Below are 13,029 nucleotides of genomic sequence, written 5' to 3'. Positions count from 1 at the left end.
TAAAATGAAAGTAATGATTTATTCTTCTTATCTTACAGAGTGGTTGTGAGGAGGGTGTTTTGCCAACCCTCAAGAATTATGAAATATGAACTGTTATTTTTATGAAAGGGAAAACAACCAGATCAATTCATCAGTCACACAGCAAACATTTATTAATCTCTCCTCTGTGCTAATGTTTTCTTCCAACAGAAGGGTTCCCATTTGGCCTTTGTGATGAGTGTCAGTATTTTTGTGATAACGATAGCACCCTAGTAAAACATAAGGAGAAGTTCTTCTTTGCTCTGGTATCTTAACCTAGAAATAGCCCTTATTGCCAAAATTCCCCATATTTTTTAAGTTTGGAAGTGTCACAAATCCTGTGATGGCCTATTTTTGCCATTAACTTCTTCAGGATGGTCCTGCTTGCTTGTCCCAAAATTCTCATTTTCTTTGTCCTGTCAGTGTCTCAGCTTGCATCCTCTGCTGAAAGTCAGCTTTTGTTGCTCCTCTGAGAAGCCAGCCTAATGTTCTGTGTGTGTCCCTTCTCAGCCGAGGTCAGTGATTTGACAACTAAGTTAGTGTGCTCTCCTTCCTTTTGTAGGTTGCTGGAAGCGCAGCTCCAGGCCCAGAGCCGAGAGCACGAGGAAGAGATGGAGTCACTGAGGAGCCAGATTGAAACCTTGAAGGAAGAGATGGACAAGCAGCAGCAGACCTTCTGCCAGACGCTCCTGTTGTCTCCTGAGGCGCAGGTGGAGTTTGGAGTCCAACAAGAAATATCCCGGCTGACCAATGAAAACCTGGTAAGGAAACCACATGTACTTCCTGAAAGTCTTGTCTTAGTAGAAATGTGTATAATCACATAGTGATATAAATCATGGCCTTACTCCTAGAGCAGGAATAAGAGCTGTGCAATGTATTATTATGTCAGCATAACAAATACCATGTGCCAGGAACAATGTAGATGAATACTGGAGAAATAGAAGAATTTATAGTCTGGATGGCAGTTAGGTGGCACAGTAGATAGAGTGCGGGACTTGCAGTGAGGAGGACCTGAGTTCAGATCTTGCTTCAGATACTTAACCTTCCTTCCTAGCTGTGTAACCCTGGGCAAGTCACTTAACCCCAGTCACCTCAAAAAAAAAAAAAAAAAAAAAGAGCTTAACATTTATTTAGGGAGATAAGATGTACATACACAAAATATATAACCACAAAGGGCAACATGATGTGAGATTCCATGAGATAAATGCCAAATTTAACAGTAAATTTACAGAAGTGAAAGGTCAGTATGAACTAGAGTGGAAGGAAAGGAGGAAGGAAAGAAGGGAGGGAGATAAGAGAGAGGGAAGGAGGGAGGAAGGAAGGAATGGAGGGAGGGAGAGAAGGAAGGAAGGGAGAGGTTTCATCATGAAGTTTTTAGAATTCTGGTGAGTCATTGTGTTGATCAGTGATCCTAAGTGTTTTAAAGTTGATTATTTGTATAAATTGTTCTACTGGTTCTGCTCACTTCATTTTGCATCAATTCACACGAATCTTGCCAAAGTTTTTTAAACTATCTCCATTTCTTACAGCACAGTGTTATTCCATCATAGTCATATAGCATGAGTTGTTCAGCCATTCCTCAATTGATGGGTACCCCCTAAATTCCCAATTCTTTGATACTACAATAAGAACTACTATACATTTTATATGTGTGTGTGTGTGTATACATATTTTTTTTCTTCTTTCTTTGATCTCTTTTGGGTATAGACCTAGTAGCAATATTGCTGAATCAAAGAATAAGCATAGTTTAATAGCTTTGGGGGCATAAACACTATGGACTTGTAACAGTTGTTTCATGTCTAAAACCCAAGGAAAGACAGTGTGATTTAGTGCAGAAATAGAGTATTGGACTCATACTCAGGAAGACCTAGTTTAGCTCTTTCTAACAATCAGATGGGTAATTCATCTCTCAGTTTTTTCCATAAGGATCATATGAAACAATATGTGTAAAATTATTTAAAAACCTTAAAGTACTGCACAGCAATGTCAATTTTATTTTGAAATGGGGACCAATAACATCCTTTATTTAGGATAATGGAGTTCATGTTCACAGTTAACATTTTTTATCATTGTTGTAGTGAAATTTGAAAAAATTCCAGCATGTTTTATAACATTTTATTGAAGGAATTGGTTTAGCCCAGGGAATAGAAATTCTGGGAAGATGATAACTCTCTTCAATGTATTACAAAATATATTGTCTTGTAGAGGAGTGTTTTGTTAGTTCCAGAATCAGTGGTATTGGATAGAACTTATGATAGAAATTTGGTAACAATTAAAGTTGTCCAAAAGTTGAATAGGTTCTCCTTCCTAGAATTGTTCAAAAGAAAAGCTAGACAACTATTTGTTGAGTATGGTATAGTGAGGATTCCTTTTACATGTTAGCTTAAATGGCTGCTAAGATCCCTTCTAACCCCCAAAATTTAATGCTATTGTACTATTTGTCTCAGAATCCCCTTTTGGACACAAAGATCTACTGATCAGTGAGTAGCACATTACATCCTGACCCGGACTTTACTGTGATGATAATATCACTTATCAGTACTGTCCCTGTCTCCTTTAAGAGGATGGACACTTGATTGCTGGGGCCTAAGTGGCAAGAAACTGCAAGAGTAAAACATGGAATTGGGAACCAGAAGAAAGAAATTAAAAGGACACTGTCCAAAAAGAAAATAGGTAAATTGGTGAAGAAGTTAAGACCTCCTGGGAACTAGAGTAATTTAGGCTACAAACTGTAGTACTCTCTATGTAAAGTAACATGGCAATTTACAAAATTTTTCCTAAAATTGCTACTTTCATACTCAAAAACTTTAAAACCTATTCTACACAAGTTTGTTCTTGTTATATGTTGAATCTGCTGAGAGAGGCAGGAATGTTTTGCACAAGTCCCTGGATATATATGAGAAATAAGCCTCAAGAGATTGACTAAAGGATAGCCTTGATTCTGGCTCATAGTTGAGGGCTTTCCCCTACTACTAGCATGACCCAGGAGACAGAACATGGCTCTCATACTGTATTATCCCTGAGGACTAACACTTTCACTGGGATGGCCTATTTATCCTTTATGAATGTGTTGTATATGACAAAATAAAGAGATTTGGCAAAAAAAAAAAAGCAATGTAAATGGAATATGGATTAGTAGGAAATTCCATTGCTTCAGGGTAGAATTAAATGGTGACAACTTCCTAAAGTAATGAGTTGGAAGCCTAAGAAAAAGAAAGGAATTATATTTATCTACAAACTCTAGTCCTTCCCATCCACTTCCTTACCCTGTATTTCCAAGCAGGGTCCAGTTTAGTGCTAAAAAGTTTAACTAGGCCCCTAGTGATCCACAGATTGTAAGTTCTAAAAAGTTAACTAATTCTTAGCTTCTTGTCTAAGTGGCATGGTTAAGAATCAGTTTAATAATCTAGGTCACGCAATATCGTTATGGATTTTTCCCTTTGATTAAAAAGAAAGAAATTGAGTCATATCATTGTTGAATGGAAGTGGCAAGTCTTGTGGAGAAGGAAGGAATTTGTGGCCAAAGGAGAACTAGAGATCATTATTGATCACAAAATAGAAAATTTTGATTGTATTAAATTAAAAAGCTTTTGTATAAACAAAACTAATGCTAACAAGATTAGAAGGGAAGTAACAAATTGGGAAAACATTTTTACAGTTAAAGGTTCTGATAAAGGCCTCATCTCCAAAATATACAGAGAATTTACTCTAATTTATAAGAAATCAAGCTATTCTCCAATTGATAAACGGTCAAAGGATATGAACAGAGTAGAAGTGGCAACTCACATACATATAAAGACATATTTTGATGTATATATATATATATATATATATATATATATATATATATATATATATATATATATATATATATATATATATATATATATACGGTTTGATTCTTTAATTCATGTCTGACTTCATAATCTCATTAGAACTTTTCATGACAAAGATACTAAAATAGTTTTCCATTTCTTTCTCCATCTCATTTTACAGATGAGGAAACTGAGATAAAGAAGGTTAAGTATCTTGCCTGGGGTCACATGGCTAGTAAGTGTCTGAGCCCAGGTTTGCATTCAGAAAGATGAATCTTTCTGACTCCAAGCTTGGTGCTTTCTCATTGTGACACCTAGCTGCTCATATTTGGAGAAGAGAAAAATATAGATATGACTAAGGATCAAAAACCTAACAAATGATTCAAATGAGAGGTTAAAGGGTATAAGAAGACATTGAATAATTTTGGAGCCGTAAAGCTAAAGATGCAGGAAATTTAAGCCACTTTACAAATTTGTAAAACACCCTCATTTCTCCAGGGCCACATTAAAACAGAACTTCTCCCTTGAACCAAACAAATTGTTACCCTCAGCAATAAAAATTTAAGTGGAGTCACCTTCCATGGTAAAAGCATGGTGTAAATCAGTCTTTTTTATGAGCCTCCATCCAAAGGATCTAAGTCCTCAGTTGGCAAATGAGTAAAGCTGAAGATGCAGGAAATTCAAACAAGTTTACATATTTGTAAAACAACCTTATTTCTCCAGGGCCATATTAAAACAGAACTTCTCCTTTGAACCAAACAAAGTGTTACCCTTGGCAATAGAAACGTAAGTGGAGTCACCTGCCATAGTAAAAGCATGGTGTAAATCAGTCTTTATTTTGAGCTTCCACCCAGAAGATTCAGGTCCTCAGTTGGCAAATGAATTTCCTAGTGGGTTATTAGGTTTTCTTTGTTGTACCTGCCCATTCTCATTGGGGGTGGGGTGGGGAAGAGGGAGATGGATAAAGAAGGAAGCTGGTATTACAGTTGAAAATGGGAGAGAAGAAAAAAGCCTTTCCCTCCACTTATTTCATGGACTATAGGGAAATGTAGCAACTGATACTAACAATGAAATCATTCCCAATTGCACTAGGTCCCTTATGGTCATTGCTCAGTTAACTTTGTTCCCAGTGGACTGAGGACTCAGATGGGACTGTAGCAACAGTGGAGCCTCAGCCACCATCTTGCTTTTTCTCCCAGTTCTAATTGGTCTCGTGCAAATCACCTACCTCACCCAGATCTAGAGGATACACCTCTTGTGTACACCCAAATTGGGTGCGTACTTCCTTCAAGGGTGGCAAGGAAACATGAGAAACTGTGGGATTTGTCAGGCTGCCAGGAGGTTTGAATGTCAAGTTATTTGTACAATCTTTAATCTGAAAAGAAACTCTGAATTGGAACTGGCTCCTGGCTGTCCAATGGTACCTGCTATTCTTCAGAGACAGCTGTTGGCAAGATTTGGATGAGCCTGTTTCTTGGAAAACACAGGATTTACACATCTTTCTCCTCTTAACTTCTTCCATTTGGTTTTAGGACCTCAAAGAGTTGGTAGAAAAACTGGAAAAGAATGAGAAGAAACTGAAAAAACAATTGAAGATTTATATGAAGAAAGTCCAGGATCTAGAAGGTACTTAATAATAATGAGAGTTGGAAGTTCTGGGCATGGAGAGAGAAGAAGCAGAGCCTAGGGTTGGGTAGTTGTTTTGAGAGAAGTTTATCTGGGAAAAGTGAATTTTTGTTTCCTATTGACTTTTTTGATTCTTCTTTCTATTTATCAAGATCTTATTGTTTTGTTTCTTTCTTTCCTCGAACACATATCCATAAAATATATTACAAAATACATTGTAATAAGAGCAAAGAGATCATAACAAATGCTCTAGGAAAATTTGAGAATGGAAAATCACTTGGACATAAGACAGAAGTTCCTGAACATGATACCTGAGCTGGATTTTGAAGGAAAAGCAAGACTTAGACATACATGCTTCCTCTTGCTCAGTCGTTCAGTTGTGTTTAATTCTTTATGATTTCATGGGGTTTTCTTGGCAAAGATACTGGAGTGATTGCCCTTTTCCTTCTCTGGTTTATTTTATAGATAAGGAAATTGAGGCAAACAGGGTTAATTGACTTGTCCAGAATCATACAGCTAGTGAGTGTCTGAGGCCAGATTTGAACTCAGAAAGATGAATGAGTCTTCCTGACTCCAGGCCTTATGTTTTATCTACTGTATCACCTAATTACCCAAACATATCCTCAGCTGTTCAAAAAACTTCAGTAGCTTTCCATGACACCTCTACAGTCCCTATCTCTATATATCTCTTTCTATATCTACTCTGTACATATCTTTCTTCTTACCCCCTAAAAAGTACCTTCCCTAACTGCTCTAGCTAGAATGAATTTTCAGTCTCTGCTTTCTAGTATATCTTACCTTTTGGGGAATTTAGCATATTATGCTTTTACATTATTATCTATATCAAATTATATTATTATCTAATATTATCTTTTTATGTTATCTATATCCATTGTCTATATATTGATGCATTTGTTGAAAGTAGTTATGTCATGTCTTATAAATCTTTGTGCCCTCTTCTGGCCCTGTTCACAATAGGTCGTCAGTAAAAGTTTGTTAGTTGGGAATCTCCATTTTATTCATGCTAGCCTCTTGCATTGTCAACACCTCAACATTTCTTTCCCTTGGTTCAAACCAATTAGTTTCATTTTTATTTTTGTAGACTGCTATGATACAAGAAGCACAATTATGTGATGAGTCTTTCCAGAAACCTACCCAGCCTTTGGGAATCTCAAATACTTCTATGTATAACTAGCCAAGTGAAATTTTTTTCCTGACTAATTGCTTCTAGAAAGCCAACACCTATCAGTTCTGAAATCCCCATGTCCCATGGACAAGGATTATTATTAAATGTTTAGTTTTGAAGTTGAAATTGTTAACTAAACGGTATCTTGCCCATTTCCCCTTTTCTTTTTGTGGAATTAAAGGACCAGCCATCATCCCTAAGTTATATATCTTCCATAGAGACATTAGAATTTTCAAACACAGGTAGACTGGACCTTTGAAATCATCCAGTCTAGCCCGTTGCCCCTAGAGGCTCTATATGAAGTATCCAATAAAAATAGTTCCCTCTTAACGTTCATTACAACTTTATAGAGAAGATAATGCTTGTTTTTAAATTTTTAATCTTTGTGTCATAGTATCTAGAAATGGAGAACTGGCCTGAGAGTCAGGAAACCTGTATTCAAAAATCTACTCCAACACATATTGGCTGTGTTAACCTGGTTTAAGTCATTTAACTTCTCAATGTCCCTCTCAGCTCTATAAGTTGATGAGTAGGTGCTGTGGTAGAGGGAGTTTCCTCATTGAGAATTCCTTATATCAAAGATATCATGGGTCACTTTGCTGACTTTTAAATCCTAATGACTAGCAGAGTGCATGGTTCATAATAAATACAATTAAATGCTTATGAAATTAATCAAATTCTGAAAATATGCACAGTGCTGTCTCATAACACCCATGGTTCTTTGATTAATCTAAATGCCCCTTTTGCTTCAGATTGAGCCCATTCTCTCTCGTGTGATCCTAAGTGGGAACAAAGAACTAAAAAATGTCCTGTACATTCTTCCTATGTAATTAAAGGTCCAGCCACCATCCCTAATGTTGCATATGTCCCTGAAGAGAGAGTAGAATTTTCAAGCCCAGGTAGACTAAGCCAATGAGTGTTATTAAAGTTGCTGTCATAAGTCCTGCAGGCAGCTGGCCTTGTCCCTGCCCTTGTGAAGTGTTTTTTTTTTTTTTTTTAATTAAGAATAATAGAAGGCTGTGCATAGTGAACTGCTGGAGACTCTTTGGAAAAAAGCCAGAGGATTTTGTCCTAGGAAGCTGAAAATCCTAATGTGTCAAGTAGAGAGCCTGATCTTCCTTCCCCTCACTGGTTAAGAGTTTTTTCTTCCTAAGTGATTCTTTTATCAAGGAAAACCAGATCATCTTTTGCCTCAGTTCCTGCCTAGTTTTTACTGAATATGTGTTGCCTCAGACAAATTAAGACCAGGGAAAGACTTTAGCTTAAAAAGGCCAGGTTTCTCCCACTGCATTCAGGGCCATCGTCAGTTGTCCTGACCTATGTCTTGCCAGTGGACCCCCATGAACCTAGAGGACAAAGAGAGGTTGATAACTGCACAATCCTACCTTACTGAAAGCTAAGTCAGTTGTACATCAAGACCTCTTCCAGAACAAAGCTCACACAACAAACAAACAAGAAGAACATCATCTCACTAGCTTCCCAACTGGCCCTATAGCATCAGTTAATGGTTTTTTGTTGTTGTTGTTGTTTTCTTCCTTCTTTAGCTGCTCAAGCATTAGCACAGAGTGAGAGAAAGCGGAATGAGCTTACCAGGCAGGTCACAGTCCAAAGAAAGGAGAAGGATTTCCAGGGGATGCTGGAATACTACAAAGAAGATGAGCCCCTTCTCATTCGGAATCTGGTAACAGGTTAGACAACCTTAGACAAAGGTTTTATAACCCTCTCACTTTAGCAGCTGCTTTGGAAATTCTGGGACAATTTGATAAAATGGAAATTTGGTCTTCATTGGGTCTGATTATATCCAAGCCTAAGCTTGTGGGAATTTGAAGGTTGGTTCTCGGGTTTAGACTGAAGAGGAGTTTAGACTAGAATTGCATTGTGCTGATAGGGCTAGGATGGTACAAAGCCCAGATACGATGTATCCCTGCCACTGGAGTATCTCTCTGTGATTTCAGAGCTGGGCTGTTAATATTTGACTTTTGGAGGTAAAAGTGCTTTCAGTGGCAGGGATGAAATGATTCATCAGTGGATACCATACTGACTAACTATTCAGGAATCTTCTGTTCCATCTGTTTCTGCCTGACTCAAAGAATTAGGGCAAGATAGACTCTAGAATTTCTCAAACATAGAAGAAGGATTTCCCATGGAGAACTGGAAAGAGACTGGGCCAAATGTATTTCAGTCTCAGCTTATGTTTATATATATATATATATTTATATCTATCTATATATATATACATACATATATATTTTAGAAGCTCTAAATTTTTTCTTAGGAAAGACTTTGCACACAGGATGCCCTTTTCAAAAGGCTTTTTCCCTTTAATGAACCTCAAGCAGATCCTAGTTTCAGTGCTCTAGAAGGGCTTTCTCCCTAGTGATATCCTCTGGCTGCTTCTTGTCATGGCTTGTTCCACAACAGTTATATGGGCAGCTAATTTGGAAAACTTTGTACTTTAGGGGAAAACCTATATCAGGAAACTTGAGTTCTACTTCTGATTGTAAATAGCTCCCAAGCAAGTCATTCAACAGCTCTATTTTCTCAAATAACCAGATAAATTTAGCCAAAAATAAACAAAAAAGAAATTAAGATGAATAGAATTTTAGAAAAGTTAGACATCACAGAAGTCTGAAGAAAATTGAATGGGAAAATAAATGAATATTTTTTTCTCAGTGGTACATGACACCTATACAAAAATGAACCATGTGTTAGAGCTTAAAATCCTCACAACCAAATATACAGAAAAGCCAAAATAGGAAATAGATCCTTTTTAGATAATAATGCAAGAAAACTTGCATTCAATAGGGAGCCATGGACAGACAGATTAACATTAATTGGAAACTAAATAACCAAGCTCTAAAGAATTAGTTTGTCAAAGAATAAATCATAGGAAAAAAATAAATAATTTCATTAAAGAGAATGGAAACAATGAAACAACATATCAAAATATATGGGATATAGTCAAAACAGCACTTAGGGGAAATTTTATATATCTATTTACTCATTGTGAAAATGAATAAGAGAGATGAGAGAGTCTTAAAAAGTCTTAACTGTGGCCTACATGGTAGTGTACTCCTATAACCTCTACCACCAGGGAGATGACAAATCTCTTCAGTCTAGATGTTCCACGACAGTTGCATGCCCATACTATCACTGATACTGATATGATGAGTCCTTCAAGAGTAAAAAGCCACCAGGTTACCCAAGGAGGAACAAACCAACCCAGGATGGAAATAGAGAATGTCAAAGATCCTGGGATGATCAGACTGGGTATGTGAGAGGCCCTTATACTTAGAACCTGGACAAGATAGGAGGCCTGATCTCAAGAGAGAAGGAATGAAGGAAGGAAAAAAGGGAGGGAGGGAGGAAGGAATTGAAGGGAAGGAAGATGGTGCTATACTAGTTTCAGAGACGATCCATCAATCAGAAGGATACATTGACATCTATTCTCCTAGGTTGTGTGGGGATTTATAAGGTTATACACAGCAATACACAAATCTGTCCACGAGGAGTTTACAGTCTAGTTGTAGTTTTGTTTTTGTTTTTAATATACCTCTCAAAGCTAGACTCTAGACTCTGGCCTAGTACCTGTTATGAAGGGATTTTTCCCAATGATCAGTCACTAAATAAACATAGGATAATAGATAGAAGCTGAATATTAATTTTAAAATTTTATCAGACTTCAGTCTTGGTAGTTTGGTGCATTAATATAAAATATGGGATTCTTAAATTCATGATGTGAAATTAAGGGGAAAAAAGGACCCTAAAAATGAATCCTACTTGTATTTGGTTCTTAGAAAACATAATACAGTCCCATGTAAATGAATAGTGTGTAGGAAGAGTAAACACTAGCCTATTAATGTATGGAATTTAATTAGTTCTCCCATAAGATCTTTTCTTCAGTTAAGCAACAAATGTACATTAGACGGTTAACTTTACACTCAGTCTTGCATCAGATTCTTGATGGGGATAAGGGTGGAAGGTGTGAAGTAGGAGGGATAGAGAGAGAAGTAGAAAAAAGAGACATTAGTAAACAAGTGTAAGACGGTCACTAAAAACACACATTAAATATTAATAATGTGAAAGTTGCCACAAGACAGTAGATAGTTATTAAATCATTAAGACTAACAGTAAATGCAATTTCATCCAAGGAGGAAAAGATCAATCCTTAGCATTTCCCTGTACCTAGCAGAATCACACTACCTTAGGGGTTGGAATCCTTTGTCACACTGCCTTGGCAAGACTTGTAGCATGATGTGGCAGATAGAAAATTGTATTTTTGAGACATGAAGACCTGGATTCAAATTCTGTCCCAGGCTACATGACCTGAGCAAATAACCTACTAGCTACATGACTCTGAGCAGATGACTTTCCCCTTCTAAGTTTCAATTTCTTTATCTGGAAAATGGAAAGAATAGTAGTACCAATCTCACAGAACTGTTGGAAGGATTAAATGAGATCATATATATGGAAGGCACTTTGAAAATCTAGCTGCTATTGTTTGTTATTATTTCCATCTGCTAAAGGAGATTATGTCAACTTCAGTTGAAATGATAAATATTAAGAGAATGTAGGTGTAAGAGTTACTAGCCAAAAGAAAAGTAATTTTATGCTCTAGAAATTTCTAGTTTTATCTTTAATTTTTTTCCTTTTGGTTATATAACCCTCTTCTTTACCTAGAAATTCCTGTCTTGATGCACAGATGCACCAAGGATCCATGAGGATCACACTTGGTTACCCTTCTATAATAGATATGAAGAGCCAAAGAGAACACCTGAATATTGCAGTCCAAATAGTGAAAAGAGAAGGTTTAAAAATAAATTCAGAATAATTCCTGGATGAATTAATTCTGTACAATAGCATTTACTAGGAAATCCAAGTTTGCCCCCCCAAAAATAAAAACACCTTTAGTTAGCAAAACTGGTGAGACTTCCTTAAGGCAAATATCGATCCTACCATGAATATAGTGGCCTGTTATGTGAATTCTTGTGCCTAAGGCAGTGTAAGGAGAGAGAGGGCAAATTAAAAAGATTGACTTGTCTAAAAAATGCTCTGGACTCTATACAAAATGGCTTTCAGTTTCTTTCTTCAGGAAAGCCAGCTGCAGTTATGAGAGCAACAAATGAATACTGATGTGATCTGTCTGCTTCACTCCTTACTCTCATAAATTTAACCATTTAAGATTTAAACTGCTTTTGAAATGTGTTTTATTCTTCGTTTGTTTATTTATTTATTTATTTGATTGTTTGTTTATTTACTTATTTTTGCAAGATAGTTGAGGTTAAATGACTTGCCCAGGGTCACACAACTAAGAAATATTAAGTGTCTGAGGCCAGTTTTGAACTCAGGACCTCCTGATTCCAGGGCAGGTGCTCTGTCCACTCTGCCATCTAGCTGTTCCTACTTTTGTGTTACACCATTTATTTACATGGTGAGCCAAGATTATGCGTCCTCGGTTTCTTCTTAATAGTAACTCCTTTGTTTTTTGTTTTTTGTTTTGTTTTGTGTGTTGGTTTTTTTTTTGGTAGATCTGAAACCTCAGACTCTATCAGGCACAGTTCCATGTCTTCCTGCTTACATCCTCTACATGTGTATCAGACATGCAGATTATGTCAATGATGACCTTAAAGTTCATTCCCTGCTCACCTCAACCATCAATGGCATCAAGAAAGTACTAAAGGTAACTAACTGTTAGGAATTCTTGTATTTGAAATAAAGAGAACTCAACCTGCTCAGACTGAGGGAAAGAAGAGAAAGGGAGAGTATCTTACAAACCTCCTTCTCCATAGGTAAGTGACTCAGCTATCTACCTCTTACATTTTCGCCATCCTTGATAAATGAGGACTCCACATAAGCTCATCTTTCAGTAAGCTGAAACCAAACCTCTAGAAGTATCGCAATTTAGTTTTAAACCTTTCAAAGGGGAATCTTTCTAGAAGTGAACTACATACTTTCTTCCTAAAATACATGATATGAAAGGAATATGACCTTTTAGAGATGGTATGTCCATTATCATGAACATATATTATTGTACTTCAATTCTATGCCTGCTTTTTAGTTTGTTTGCTCCTCTGATATTTGTCCATCTGAAATAGTACCTGATTTCTAACTCTCCTTCCCACCTCCTTCTGTTTTATTCTTCACATATGCTGTTGTCTATGAAAGTATATATTCATCCATTCATTGATGTATTCAACAAACATTTTAAGCACATTTGGTTGCAGAGCATTCTTCTAGATAGTAGGGGAGACAAAAAAATACTCAAAAAGGGTACCATCTAATGGTACACAAGGCACAGTTAGAGTAATATACAACCATACATGAATGAATCACAAAACAAAGTACTTTGTCAGGTTGGCGGATGGGTAGGCACAGATTGTTATC

General features: G+C 36.7%; 1 protein-coding gene across 2 annotated transcripts in view; it reads left to right on the top strand.

The window, feature by feature from the left end:
- MYO5B (myosin VB) overlaps positions 1–13,029 on the top strand; it is a 500,991-nt gene that overhangs the window by 468,523 nt on the left and 19,439 nt on the right. For both annotated transcript variants that reach the window (XM_074279362.1, XM_074279363.1), the window contains 4 exons: positions 581–779; positions 5,366–5,459; positions 8,190–8,333; positions 12,174–12,325. In XM_074279362.1, coding sequence (XP_074135463.1) covers positions 581–779; positions 5,366–5,459; positions 8,190–8,333; positions 12,174–12,325 — 589 coding nt within the window. The remainder of the gene's footprint in view (positions 1–580; positions 780–5,365; positions 5,460–8,189; positions 8,334–12,173; positions 12,326–13,029) is intronic.

Source organism: Sminthopsis crassicaudata, chromosome 1 (assembly GCF_048593235.1).
Source record: "Sminthopsis crassicaudata isolate SCR6 chromosome 1, ASM4859323v1, whole genome shotgun sequence".
Taxonomy (NCBI): domain Eukaryota; kingdom Metazoa; phylum Chordata; class Mammalia; order Dasyuromorphia; family Dasyuridae; genus Sminthopsis; species Sminthopsis crassicaudata.
Note: the sequence above shows the minus strand (reverse complement) of the source record. Positions and strands in the feature narration are given on the sequence as shown.